The sequence below is a fragment of the Eleginops maclovinus genome, chromosome 16 (assembly GCF_036324505.1).
Source record: "Eleginops maclovinus isolate JMC-PN-2008 ecotype Puerto Natales chromosome 16, JC_Emac_rtc_rv5, whole genome shotgun sequence".
Taxonomy (NCBI): Eukaryota; Metazoa; Chordata; class Actinopteri; order Perciformes; family Eleginopidae; genus Eleginops; species Eleginops maclovinus.
Genome location: NC_086364.1, coordinates 9553886 through 9568210, shown reverse-complemented (window position 1 = coordinate 9568210; position 14325 = coordinate 9553886). Strand labels below are relative to the sequence as shown.

General features: G+C 42.3%; 1 protein-coding gene across 2 annotated transcripts; it reads left to right on the top strand.

Moving 5' to 3' along the window:
• Positions 1-7885: 7885 nt before the first annotated feature.
• LOC134877707 (neurogenic differentiation factor 2-like) lies at positions 7886-12894 on the top strand. 2 transcript variants are annotated; one of them, XM_063903306.1, is made up of 2 exons: positions 7886-8178; positions 10555-12894. In XM_063903306.1, the coding sequence occupies exon 2, from the start codon at positions 10562-10564 to the stop codon at positions 11639-11641; it is 1080 nt and encodes a 359-aa protein (XP_063759376.1). In that variant the 5' UTR covers positions 7886-8178; positions 10555-10561; the 3' UTR covers positions 11642-12894. The 2 variants fall into 2 exon arrangements, with proteins under 2 accessions (XP_063759376.1, XP_063759377.1); XM_063903307.1 differs by lacking the exon at positions 7886-8178 and adding an exon at positions 9162-9630.
• The last annotated feature ends 1431 nt before the right edge of the window (positions 12895-14325 follow it).

Here is a 14325-nt window from a genome sequence, read left to right as displayed (position 1 = left end):
CCACTTTGTTTTTAGCACAACCAGAAAGAGCAAACCTGGGAAGACAAGCCAAGATAAAAAGAACATGAAAACAGTCAAATAAAGACTAAACAAGTAGGTGCAAGGCTGACACAGTTAACATAATTATGAAGACCAGCTGTGAAAAAATGTCTTTCAGGTTTGAGGATTTAGTGAGGAAAGTAACTGCTATTAAATATAAAAAAGATTTAAGTTAGAAAACAGCGCTTGTCATATACAGCTCCAAAGAGCAGTTGCTTCAGGTCAGAGTAAAATGTGAAGCTGTTAGGTTTTGTGTTTATGGAGAAAGTAAATACTTCAACTCACCTCCCTACGTGGAAGCAAACATGAGAAGCCTCATTTGTGTATTACTAAGGAGACACTTTTTCAGTTAAGCTTTCATAGTTTTAAACACAGAAGTGTCAGCGCATTGAGGCATTGCAATTTCTCTGGCCGTCATGTAACCAATATTACTCCACATGTCTGACACACTCACAAGAAGAACAAATTGCTGTAATTGGAAACCAGATGGACATTTTTCAGTTAATGAACTCATTTGTGCTTAAATGCATTAACTAAAAAAATTACCTCAAAGAAAAAAACTCTCGACTTTATGTTAAGGCTGATATGTCATTTGATCTCATTTTGAAGCTGCTATTTGTATTATACACCAACATCAATTTTATTGCGTCGCATTTCGCTATATTTATATATATGTTTATGCTTTATACAGTATATATACATTGTGGTGTGTTAGATATGTTACAAAATGAATAGTTTGGATATTTTTCAAATAGGAATATCCAAAGAAAAACCAACTTTAAAAAAATCACTATGTTTGGAATTTTAACCTTGCCGTCATACAGCCCTTTCCAACAAGAATATGAAGCTACCGTTTTTGATGCGCTGACTAAAGTCACCCAACTCCATTGACAAAATCAATAATGTGACCTTACAGAAGAAGGGACTTAAAATGGCTATTTTTGCCAAGGGACTTTGGTGCCTTTCGGCCGAGCATACATGGATCCAACCACTCTCTTGTGAAAAGAGCTGTCAAGGTAAAGCAGTGAAAATACAGCTCCGGAAAGACATCACTCTACATGTTCTGTCTTTTGAATTACAACACAGACACATTTTGTCAGTAGTTTATAGGAATACAATAGAAAGAAATGTAATTTAACTCAAAGACATACCTATAAATAGTACAACCAGAGAAACTGATAATGCTACAGTGGTCTCTTGTTTTTTTCCAGAGCTATATATTTTTAAAAGTGTATACTTTTAATGATTTATATTGTTTAGGCAGGCTTTTCTTTACATGGCTAAAAAACATTTAGCGATTGCCCACCTCCACCAGCAGTCTATGCATGTGCTTGTCCAAACTGGGGTCACTCCGACCACCTTCCTTTAAAGAAATCTGCCAGCAAAACCAGCCAAAAAAGAAAGAAAGATGGAACCCACTTAGAGACTGAAAACCCCAAATGTTATTATAACTCCAGCAGCAAGCAGGGACATAATGTACAAAATGTGTAACGTGCACTCTACACACACTCACACTGGAGACACTCCAAGCTAGCTCAGGGACAGATTGGGAAAAAGTATGTAATTGTATCTACTCCTCAACAGGGCGGCATGGCAGTCAGTGGAGCGGACAACAACCTCCCTGTTCTGAAAGTGATTCAGAGGCCCCTCTACAGATGATACCCAACCTGGTGTAAAGACCAAATGCATTATGGGTTGTTTTCAGATTAAATTATAGCAGTAATAAGCTGATACTTTCACACGGATTTCAGGGACAAATATCACTGTAAAAGGTGAAATATTCCATTAATCGGGATCACATAGAGGCTTTGTACTGCCATAGCAGGTGTCCTGGTGATTCTGTTGAGGAGCAGAGAGAAGCATTTACCATCATTCAACACTTCTCACTCATCCCCCTCCATCTGGTTATACAACATGCCATCACACAATAAACAGGTACGGTGCGCATGAATAGTGAAAGCCACACACACAGGGAAAATGCTCTTCAAGCAGTTTTCTTTCTGGTTGTTTGGAAATGTTTTTGTTCATTAGGGATGCACATGCACCATCTGCTGTCTTGTTGGGGTTATTACAATTTAGAAGGCAGGTTCATGAAATGTTATTGAATATTTGGTTATCTTTGCCAGAGGTCAGGTTATCTGAATTCATTAAACTCATCATATTTTTCTCGAAAGGCAATGTATTGATCTTCCTGATATGTTCTTTTTATTTAACACTATTTGATGTGTGTAGAAATCAATACTCTTGTTTGATTGACTCTTCTGCAGAAGCCCAAGAGGTGCAGCGAGCACTGTACATGAAAATGTGACCGAAAAACTAAGGGATAGGCAGTAAATTACGTCCTCAGATTGTTATCATTACATTGTTTGATGCCAGGGAACCGGAATCCAGCAGGAATGCATTGGGACAACACAGCACATGATGTGACAAAAGCTGAGAATTCAGGGAGGGAAATAAGGGTATATTGAAAAAAAACAAGGACTGAAAGTAAGACTGCATCTATGAAAAACAAAAATTGCATAATGTCGATTGCACTTGAACAGTGTACAGTGTCTGTTAGGTGGCACTCTGCATAGGTTTGGGTGCACTTTCAGTAGAGATGGACAACAAAACATGTGGGACTTTAGTAAGGAAAAGATAACTTCTATGGTAGAATTTGTGGTGTTTCACATGAAAAAGGTTGGAAAAACGTACTTAACTTCTCTTGCGTTTACATGACTTAATTGGTCCTTATAGGCAATACCTATTATGTAAGTTCTCTGGAAGGGGAACATTATGTAACATGATGGAATTGTGTGCTGTTATTTATTAGAGCACAATAAAAAAAGAAAGAATTGCTTTTCTAAATGTATTAAGATTTCTTTTTGGTTAGTTTTATGGACAGAGGTCTGACAACTCAAAAGTGTACTGTAAATTCTGATTCTGATAAATACAGATTGTACAATCTCAGAATGATTGTATACAATGTTAAAGGTGATCATTACAAATAAGTTCCAGTAGATGGCAGCCTTTTGTTAACTTTGGTTCTAATAAGGCGCTCCTATGTTGAATTGATGGAGCTTTCTCAATGGGGGTTGAAATTGAAACTGAAGTGCTGATTTAGGGATGAAGCAGATTCAAACGCTGTCATCACATAGGGACATTGAATGGATGGACCAATCACTATCAATACAATCTGGCAGCTTGAAAACTGATATCCTATGGAGATAGAAAGAGAGAAATTCTTCATGACTGATACCAAAGAAAATGAAGGAAACACTGAAGAGGCATGCAATCCCTGGAAAGGTGAGTGGAGGATATTTGTAAACTTTGATTTGAAGGTTGTAGTGAGGTAGAGCTGGGTGAAAAATAAACATCCTGCAGATAAACAGCGTGAGAAAAAACAACAGATGCATTAGCATGTTTGTCTGAGTGACAATATGTATGGGTGGGTGTGAGCAGTGAAGTAGGGTGGGGTGTTGGAGATGTAGCAGGTGGAAGACATGGTGGAGGCAGAGACAGAGGAGGACGTGGCAGTAGGGCAGTGATTTAATTAGCACCCTCTACCCCCTCCAGCCCTTCACTCATAGCATCAATAATGCATGGCCCCTTGTTTCCACTGCCATAATTAATCCTCTCTTACTATAATTAAAAGCCAAAAATCCCACAAGATGGTTCAGCTTGGCCAAGCACGGGTTGGGTTGGCACGGGAACTGATGAAAAACTCTAGAGCTTCATGCGCACCCTGCGGACGGACGGATGGACAGACAGACAGACAGACAGACAGACAGACAGACAGACAGACAGACAGACAGACAGACAGACAGACAGACAGACAGACAGACAGACAGACAGACAGACAGACAGACAGACAGACAGACAGACAGACAGACACACAGACAGACAGACAGACAGACAGACAGACAGACAGACAGACAGACAGATCAATACTCAAATGTCAACTAAACTCCAACACAGGCAGAGTGAAAGAGGTATGACGACAAATCAAAACACACAGAAAATGTGACATGCAGAAAGGTAAGATGAATGAATTTGAGGGACGTGAAACGCTTTCTTGAAAATGGGCTTTTGTGTGCAGTGTTTGTGAATGAGTGAGAAAGTGACAGGAAAAGCGAGCCAAGCACAAATCTACCAACACCAGTTCCCCTCCCTAGAAAGAACGACAGATGTAGGAGGATGTGCACACACACACACACACACACACACACACACACACACACACACACACACACACACACACACACACACACACACACACACACACTTACAAAGGCATCCTGCTCCCAGATGAGGTTTGTCTCCACAGCAGCCAAAACAGACGAGAAGAGAGGTGGAGCTTTCTGATGCTGCAATTAGGACCACACTGCCTGGGCGAGCAAACAAGAATGAATATTTCAGTCCGGAGATCTAGATGGGTACCTATGGTGGGGGCCTGGCACACCTACAGGCAAAAATGCCCACACACACGTGCGCACACACACACACACACACACGTGCGCACGCACGCACGCACGCACGCACGCACGCACACACACACACACACACACACACACACACACACACACACACACACACACACACTCAGACAGACAGACACAATTTACCACTGCTGCCAGAATTATTCACCTCCCAATCACAGATGCCACAATTATCACATCAGTATCACTGCGTAAATGATGCCAACTGTTATGCTCATTGAACTATTGTACGAGGCTTACAATATCAGTATAAATATGCATCAATAGGAGCAGTCATAATATGTAGATGGTCGTTTCTCCTTTGTGAAAATAGGTACAACGAGCCTCCAAGCTTGGCCACATGCCAGGAAACAACACAGTTGGTAGAGCAGAGGTCATAGCTCTCATATATGCAACCTACATTTCTTTTCCTCTCTCTTTATCTCTCTCACTTCCTCTTTTGATAGAGAGTGCATACCTCACTCTGTCACCTCTTCGGGCTCTTCAGCAATTTTAAAATGGTGCTTCACTTCAGAAGCTCCAGTTTACACACACCCTCTTCACAGCACACTCCCACTCACACACAGGGCTAGTACAATAGGAGTACTCCCTCTGGTGTGGGTTCATTGTGGATGCTCCGCACAGCCCTCCTCCTGCCCCGCCATTCTCGGCCCCATCTCCACTTGATTTATCGCTCTAAAATACCACTGCACTAATTAGTCAAGTAATTAATTAATAGGCATTTGCATTTGTGCATATGCAATTAGGGGGCTGGAGAGAGGAGAGTGCAGATGGGGTCCGGGAGTCTGGTGGGGGTGGTAGGGTCCATATGTGTGTGTGTGTGTGTGTGTGTGTGTGTGTGTGTGTGTGTGTGTGTGTGTGTGTGTGTGTGTGTGTGTGTGTGTGTGTGTGTGTGTGTGTGTTAGTTGTATATCATATTTGTGCCAGCAGAAGTTTGCACTTCTTCTAAGACAAGTGAAGTGCAGGTCATCACCTCGTGTGTCTGACAGTGAGAAAAGGAGAAAGGGAGGGGGGAAGATGACAAAGGTATGGAGGTGTGGCTTGGTGACTTTGAAAGGCAATTGGGTGTCATTTCACCATAGAGAAAAAAAGAGTGATGGAGAATTTTATATGTTAAAGGGGAACGGCTTCAATTTTGCATTTGGATGACATGCATTTAGCCTATGAAAAAGCAAAGCAGGTGGCCCTTACTTAAGATTAATCTGCATACAAACAGGATCAAAGTCCTCCTAAAATATCATAATTACAAACAAGCTCTCCTCCAGCGTTTCAATATCAGATCAAAGCCTCCCTGATTGGAGTCGCCTCTAGGCCCGGCACGGGCTAAAGCCACACTGTTGACATTTAGCATTTATTTTGGCAAGGTGACCTGAAGGTTGTTTGGGACTTGTTGAGAAGCATCATCCCCTCCCTGGCAGCAGCATCTCCCCCCTCCTTGGTGCAGCTGAGGTAGAATAGGGCACCGATTTGGCTGGCAGCGAAGCTGGATGCCCCTTTACTCCCCCTCAACACACAAACACACAGACACTGACACAATCACCCCACCATATTTGGGGTAGTGCCAGGTTACCATCCCCTCATCCCATAATGGATAAGACACATTAGTGAATTTGCAGCAACCTGGCTCCCTAGCCACAGCTGCCACACCACTGGTGACCCCAGAGATGACCCTGCAACCCCCCAAACACTCCCTAAGTTGTGGCTGCTGAGGAGATGTAGGGGTGATCCTGGCCCAAGGACATGATAAGCTTCTATCAGCTTTTTCTCAGCCACCATATCCCTGCTCCCTGAGTCCAGTGGGTGTCTTTGTGCCAAGTTGGACTTGGTGGTCTTTGAGCTCATTTCTCCCACATTAACTCCACTAATGTCTGCTAAATAGAGAGATCTCAAAACTGGGATGGACACAATGCAGCGAAGCAGACATACTGAAGGTACCAAGATGCTGGTGGTGAGGAATTCTTGCAACTACACCACGGATGTGCCAACATGTCTCCTCCTAAATCTTGGGCACCTCTGCCAGCTCCTGCCAGCACCAATCCCCTGTCATCTTCAGCGACACCCCCCTTCGTCCTCATTTTTCATACATCCCTAGTGGGCCTGCACACCTGGGTCTCACTCTCACTGTGTCTCTGCATGTCGCCCCTGCAGGCGCCCCTCGCTCAGCTCTGCACGCTTGAAACACCAGCAGCAGCTCTTGCAAACCTCACACATTCGGACACAGCTACCAGTAAACATTTGATATTCACTGTTAACCTCATGAGCACCAATCCACACACATACAGCAGAAGCCTCAATAATATACCTTTCAGTCGGACTCATTAGTAGCTTGGGCAAGTGGGTCATCTTGTTGTGCCGACAATAGTCAGAACAAATCGCAATTGGTTTGGGTTGTTGTTGCTCTGAATACATTGAAGCATAATTTGATCCAATTAGGTAAATAAATAAACAATATGCCTTCTGTTCCCTGGCCTTAATGCACTTATAATGCATCCCCATCCCCCATTCCCCAACCTGCTTCTGAACCAGAGATGTGATGGAGGGTAAACCCTGAAACTAAACCCAGTTTACCCACCTTTCATCAGCTGAAGATTTAATTTTAGTACATGTAGCATTTCCAAAACTTGTGTATGAGAAAATAAATATTTTACAGGGTTAATTGTTTGTGTAGATATGACTTATAGCAAAACACGACTTGGGGCTTATTATTTTTCATTTAATGAAAACTTGCCTTAATGTCCCTGAGGAGTAATCACTTTAAAATTTCTATTTGATGTCAATGTATGTGGCCTTATCTTATCTGTTTAACTTCTATGATATCCCTGTTATCGTTCTCGTTGTGAAGCTTAATTGGATTAAACATTGACGGGTGGGTTTGGCAGGTGAACGAGAAAATTCCCAGGTTTGATTACAAATAAAATAAATAGTCTACATCCCTTGAAACAGCAGCACAGGTCAACAATGATGAGTTTTGTTGTTCCACCATTTTATTTTCTCCATCTCTCTTCTGTTTTTTCCTCATTTTTTTCTAGCTGTGTGAGCTCTAGCGCGGTGACAGATGGCGGAGCCCTCCTCCTCCTCCTCCACCACCTCCTACCTCCTCCTCCTTCTCTCTCTCTCTCTCTCTCTCTCTCTCTCTCTCTCTCTCTCTCTCTCTCTCTCTCTCTCTCTCTCCTTTTTTCTCTCCCGCTCTCTTTCTATGTCTCTCTTCCCCCGCGGGCAAATCTCTGCGAATGCGGGCGCATGTCAATCACCGGGCTCTCATGTGATGGCTCTTGCCGGTGACGTGCCAGCCATATGGGCGCTGGCATCGCAGCCTTAGCTGGTATGTAACCCCGTCCCCGGTAGCTCACGGTTACCACACGCACACTCACACACACACACACACACACACACGCACACACACACACACACGCACACAGACACGCTCACTTACGCTCTCACTCACATACACACAGACACGCTAAGACGCACGTTCAGTTCACGAGCTCCAGTTATTGGAGTGTGCGCGCTGGGAGAGAAGCACCCCTAAACAACCCATCCGCGCGCCGCCTTGAACCCACACACTCACAGAGAGCGTTGGTTCGCTCGTGCGGTCCCTGAAGATGGTCTGAAACTGAAGCGAGTTTTTTCCTCCCACTCACTGTGAAGAGCTCGAGCTGAGGTAAGTTGAATCATAATCAAGAATAAAAGCTAAAAAAATAAAAAATGAATGAATAATAATAATAAATCAAATAGAATATAGATGCTTGAGTCCAAAACGGAAGAGAAAATTAATCTAATAAACAAATGCAGGCTATATTATTGTAAAGTTGTCATATGTGTTTTATACAGTTCTGAGGATTTTTCAGTCGTTTTGAGGAACTATACCTTTTTATCTTGTAGAGTTTTAAGGTAAAACGCCACTGGCATTTATCCATGTGGAATCTAATGTTTAGATGGCATTGATCCACGTTTATGGATCTTGTGATATGTCTGTTTAAATCTGGTGATGGCACTTTTAAATCCATTCCAATAAAACAGAATGCAATTAATGGATATACAAGGCATTTCCATGTTTGTCTTTTATTAGCTGTTTGTCAGCGCGATTGCTTTGCAATAATATCTCCTCGCACCCCCGATCTCCCTCTGCGTGCCCTTCAACTTTTGACATCCAAATCTACTTGGATTATAAAAACCATCAAAAACCTGGCTTGAGTCAAAAGGCAAACCTCTCCTGTCTCGATTTTTGCTCCTCCGGATCATTTACAAGGAGCAGTCCTGAGGATGGAGTAGCCCCGTACAGCATCACACAGGCTGTAAACAGATCATACCGGACACTGATTTGATTTAGAGATTCCTGCGTCTGGAACCTGAATCAGAGAAACAAAAGACATATGCAAGATTTTAAAAAATCGTGGTAGATTTTGACATCAGCACAATTGCCTCAGCTAAGGACGTCCTCGAGCTTAATGGGATATTTATTGATGATTTTGTCGATGATTTGCACGTTTAGTCTTGGAGCAAATGAAAGGGTGGGCCAGCGCCATTGACTGTGACAAGCAGTGTGCAGCATGATTGATCTCTGTTTGTCCAGTTTTATCTTCAACAATCTATCTCGACATAACATTGTCTGAACCACAGATGTTTCGTTAAAGTGGTGCTATTGCAGTTTTTTCTTTTTTTTGCGAGATTGAATAATTGTGTTACGTTTTTATATTTAACGAGGGCTAAAAGGATACATGTGATTTCCATCTGTGAATGGTTATCTGTGCCTAAAAAGTGCTTTGAAATCACGCACTCGTGCATACTGAATTATGTGTGAAATCTATTTCGTGTAGCTGCATGGTCTGTTAATTAAACGTTGTTGTGTTTTTTCCTCTAATTGAGCAAACCTCCTGAGCCTGAGATGTAAAAACTAGATTTTGCCCCTGGCACACCCCCCAAGATAATTAACCAACCATCACAGCCTACCTTACGATGTGCTGCAAGTCTGTCTCCTGCTGCACTATAATAATAGATGGGAAGTGAAACATGTTAGAGGGGAAGCCAATGGAGGCTTATTGAAGCTGTCAGAGATCACCTCGTCTCTTAATAGCCTTTTTTTCTGGATTGGAACGAATTTACTGATCAAGTGGTAGGCTAATATACATTTTATGTGAATTTTAGATTGATTATTTAGCACTTTTGGTTAGTATTCAATTGTTGATTGATTAATATTTGTTTCGTTATGGTTCGTTCTAACGGAGCCTTGGATGATTTTGTGTGAAATTTGGAAATAGCTTAGAATAACGTTTGCGTCAAAAAACATTATTCTTATTCTTATTTTGAGTATTTTTAAAGCTAGCATAATTCAATTTAGACATTTTTTCCAAAGTGTGAATCATAATTGTAGGCTTGTTTACGCTTATAGGCCATGCATTTAAAAGCCTTTTTACAGCTTGTCTGTAAGCCTTAATTTAATAATCTGCGTGACTTTAAACGGAGCTACAGCCTATCAATTAAATACAATCCCCTTTGCCTCCTCTGAGGAGAGGTGTATGGTGTGGATGAATAGTGCTGGAATGCAGCCAGGAGTATATATGGGCGTCAGGAGGAGTGAAAGTGGGGGCCCCCATGGGACCTGTAATGTGGCCCCTACCGTTGGGACCCGCTGCGAGAGGACGCGACAGGGCACACGGATGACAGCAGGGAATTAAATGGGGATCCGTCTGGCTGTAACTCAGCGCAAAGCTTTAAGAGCTGAAGTATATCTCTTTTTTATTTCCCCCAGATTGACACTATTTGTCCTTTAGGGCAAAAACAACGTCTCTGGTAGATTTTCTAACAAAAGTTACTAGTTGATGGTGAGCTTCAGTGACGCTACTATTTTAAATCTATATGGAACTTCGATAATACCAATGTTGGATGTTAACACGAATTTAACCTCGAACGACGTTGTTTCTGCTATAGAGTTGCGATATAAATGTCTTTGTTTTTTTTACTAGCGTATATGCCGATACAACATTGTGCTGTTCTGCCTGTGATCCTGAGGCCTGAACTCCCTTTCTCTCCTCTCTAGAGCCATAATGTTGACGAGGCTTTTCAGTGACCCATCAATGCTCCCCGATGTGCAGAAATACTCGGGCTGGGCGGAGGACAGCGATGAGGAGGATTCGAAAATGAAAGATGATGATCAGGACACCCAGGACGACACGGAGGGATCAGAGCTGAGAGGAAGCAGCCGTACTCACTCCGAGCATGCCGGGGAAGACGACGAGGACGACGACGAGGTCGAGGAAGAGGAAGACGAGGAAGGGATAGAGGGGGACAGGCCCAAGAAAAGAGGTCCCAAGAAGCGAAAGATGACCCCTGCCCGAGTCGAGCGTACCAAGGTGAGGCGGACAAAGGCCAACGCACGGGAGAGGACCCGAATGCACGACCTGAACTCTGCGCTAGACAATCTGCGTAAAGTGGTTCCCTGCTACTCCAAAACGCAAAAACTTTCCAAAATCGAGACACTTCGTCTGGCCAAAAACTATATCTGGGCTCTATCGGAGATATTGCGCAATGGGAAAAGGCCTGACGTTGTGGCCTACGTCCAGACGCTGTGCAAGGGACTCTCCCAGCCCACGACCAACCTGGTAGCGGGGTGCCTGCAGCTAAACTCCCGTAACTTCCTGACCGAGCAACAGTGTCCGGACGGGGGGAGATACGCTTCCGGCTCCTTCTCCATGCATTCATACCCCTACCAGTGTGCGCGTCTTTCCAGCCCTCAATGCCAGCCGGGCTCGGGCTCGAACTCGCATCCACTGAGGACGCACGGCTACTGCTCGACCTACGACTCGGTGTACGGTGGGAGCGGTTCCCCGGAGTACAACAGCCCTGAGTATGAGGCGCCCCTCAGCCCGCCTCTGTGCGTTAATGGCAACTTTTCCCTGAAGCACCAAGGCCCTGCGTCGCCCGACAACGAGAAGGGGTACCACTACTCTATGCATTACTCCGGCCTGCCTGGCTCCAGACCCACCGGGCCCCACAACCTAGTGTTTGGCTCTTCTGGAGCCCGGAGCGGCATTCACTCTGAAAACGTCCTGCCTTACCACGACATGCACTTACATCACGAACGGGCCCCGGTGTATGACGAACTGAACGCGTTTTTTCACAATTAAGATGAAAAGCCAATTGTGCGCCACTGCAATCAACAATCTAACCACGGCACACTTTTCTTATAAGCTTACCTGCCAGGATTCAGGCATTCTGGAGAGATGTTTCACTTGTTGTCATTAGTGTTTTCCTTTTATTTCTCCCGTCTTTACTATTTCTTATGCTATAGTCAGAGATGTAGTGGAAGATCATCCAACTAAACCACAATCTGATTCTGTGCAACAGCTTTTCAAGCTAAAATAAATCTCGAAAAGGAAATTTGCTAAGCAAATCATATTAAGACCTATGATGATATGGGATTTTTCAAAAATGTTAATGTTTCTTAAAGTGTAATTTGTGTGTGTATCGGTGGTTGTTTGCATTTTGATGATTGGAAGTGTACCCACTTATTTATTTACCACTACATCACTGGCTACAGCTACACCTTGACATTGGCGGTGACTTTCTATTATAAAAGAAAACAATGGACAACATAATGCAAATCGTCTGTACGTGCAAGATTGGTTTTTGAAAATAGTGAAATATAATTAAATGCTGAGTTAAATGCTGAACTGATTAAAAAAAAAGTGCTGTTTGTTTTGTGTAAGAAGAGTCTGCAGCAAATCAATAATTTCGCATCTATGCAAAAGCCAACGAGACCACAGAGCAAGGCAACAAGGCCAAGAAAGATACTTCACACACACACACACACACACACACACACACACACACACACACACACACACACACACACACACACACACACACACACACACACACACACACACACACACACACACCGATTTTGACAATGGCTGGGATGGTCATATTCGTTTGGCTTCCCAAAAAATAAAGTCGAATGAAATCAGACATGTATTTTATTATTTTATTCACTCTTATTTATTCATATTACCCGTATTCTTCTTCTTGAGCAATTGCACCGTATTTTGGTTTGAAATCAACATTTTGGTTCAACATTTTCGTTTTGATTTGCAGTGCTATGTTGCAATATGATTACTATTATTATCATTATTATTATTATTATTATTATTATTATTGCACGTATTTATTGTGTTGTTTATTTGTAATTAATGGTAATAGTCAATGGAACTGAAGGGATCCTATGTGTTGCTAAGCATTTTTTCATAAAATTCAAGTCAACTTTGTATCCAACCAACTGTGTGGTAAAATAAAACAAGAATAAAGGAGACTGTGCAACTTGATTCTTTGTCACCTATCGAAAATTCTTGGTGTTCTATGAATGAGTCAACATTAACCAACTTTCTTATATGCATTTACTTTTCAAATTCCATTAAAGATTCATAATTCGTTTGTCTTCCATCGAATTTAAATAGGACATTTGTGAAATGAGAATAAAGAAAAACACGAACACGGCTTTTTGTTGTTGGATAAAAGGGGGCTGAACAAGCCTGCTGCCTCAACCTGCAGGAGTTCCTCACATAGCCTCAGGGCCTTTATGTTGTAAACTGGGACAGGAGGAAGAGGGTTAATGCTGTCATTCTTCAAGATTAAGTAAACAGGGCGCAATGCGTAATGTAACCTTGGCAGGCAGCTTTAATTTACAATGCAGTCTTTAAACATGGAATGATTTAAATTGCAGGAGGAAAACATATTTGGTTGGTTAATATACGCTTATTAAAATCTGGACAATATTTCAGAAAGTGCACGTGAAATGCTTGCAAGCACTGTATTATATTTTATCAGGAAAAAAACTGAGGTCAGTTTCATATTATCTTGACCGTTAAGACAAGAAGTAATGTGTGTTGCAGCAGCGCGGAGAGCTCCTGCAACCGCTAGGTTCAGACGGTTTGAGCTTCAAAATGATACAAATCCAAAAAAAGCTATACATATTGTAGGCAGTATGGCTATTTTGCTAAAATGTGAATATAATTCTCATCATATTGCTTTAGTGAACACACTTCAGTGTTTATCCCAACATCGCCAGAACACACGCAGGTTCTGTATAGGTGTGTTTCGTGAATGCACAAGAAATGACAGGAAAGATAAGCCAATGTTACATCAAGACTTAAAGATAATTACTGAAAAAAATATCCTTAATCAGGAGATTTTGTTCAATTCAATCGTATGCTTACTTGTTGAAAGAAAATCATTAGGCTACTCTTCATCCTTTCGAATCTGTGAACACAAAAAGGAACTTTACGGCATTGACGAACTAAACGCATTAGAGCTTTGACACCAATTGACAAACAGTAAATATTCATTATTTCATCTTAGTTTTCCATCTCTCGATAATGCATTAAACATCACATATGAATTATGAAGACAAGCCCCCTTAGCTACACCTCTTGATACTTTAAACACACATCTCATATTTATGGCATACATTTAAACATCGATTTGGATGGCATTATAAATATATGGAATTATTTATCCGAGGTATTTATGTTTGTTGAATATAAGTAAACAGAACTCTCTTTCAAGCATTTACGTATCATATGATAGGTACGTATTTAACTGGTTCTTACATAAATGAAACTTAAATATCAGTTTTTAAAATGTGGCGACCACACACACACACACACACACACACACACACACACACACACACACACACACACACACACAGTGCAAAGGGCAGCCGTTGCCACCCCGGCTGAGTTTGGAGCGCTGCCCCCGGACCCATATGTTCCCCAAAGTGTCCTGGGTGCTCTCTGCTGTAGGGACACAC

Excerpts from the sequence above, each read along its gene's own strand:
- LOC134877707 (XM_063903306.1), top strand. The coding sequence starts at position 10,562 with ATGTTGACGAGGCTTTTCAGTGACCCATCAATGCTCCCCGATGTGCAG.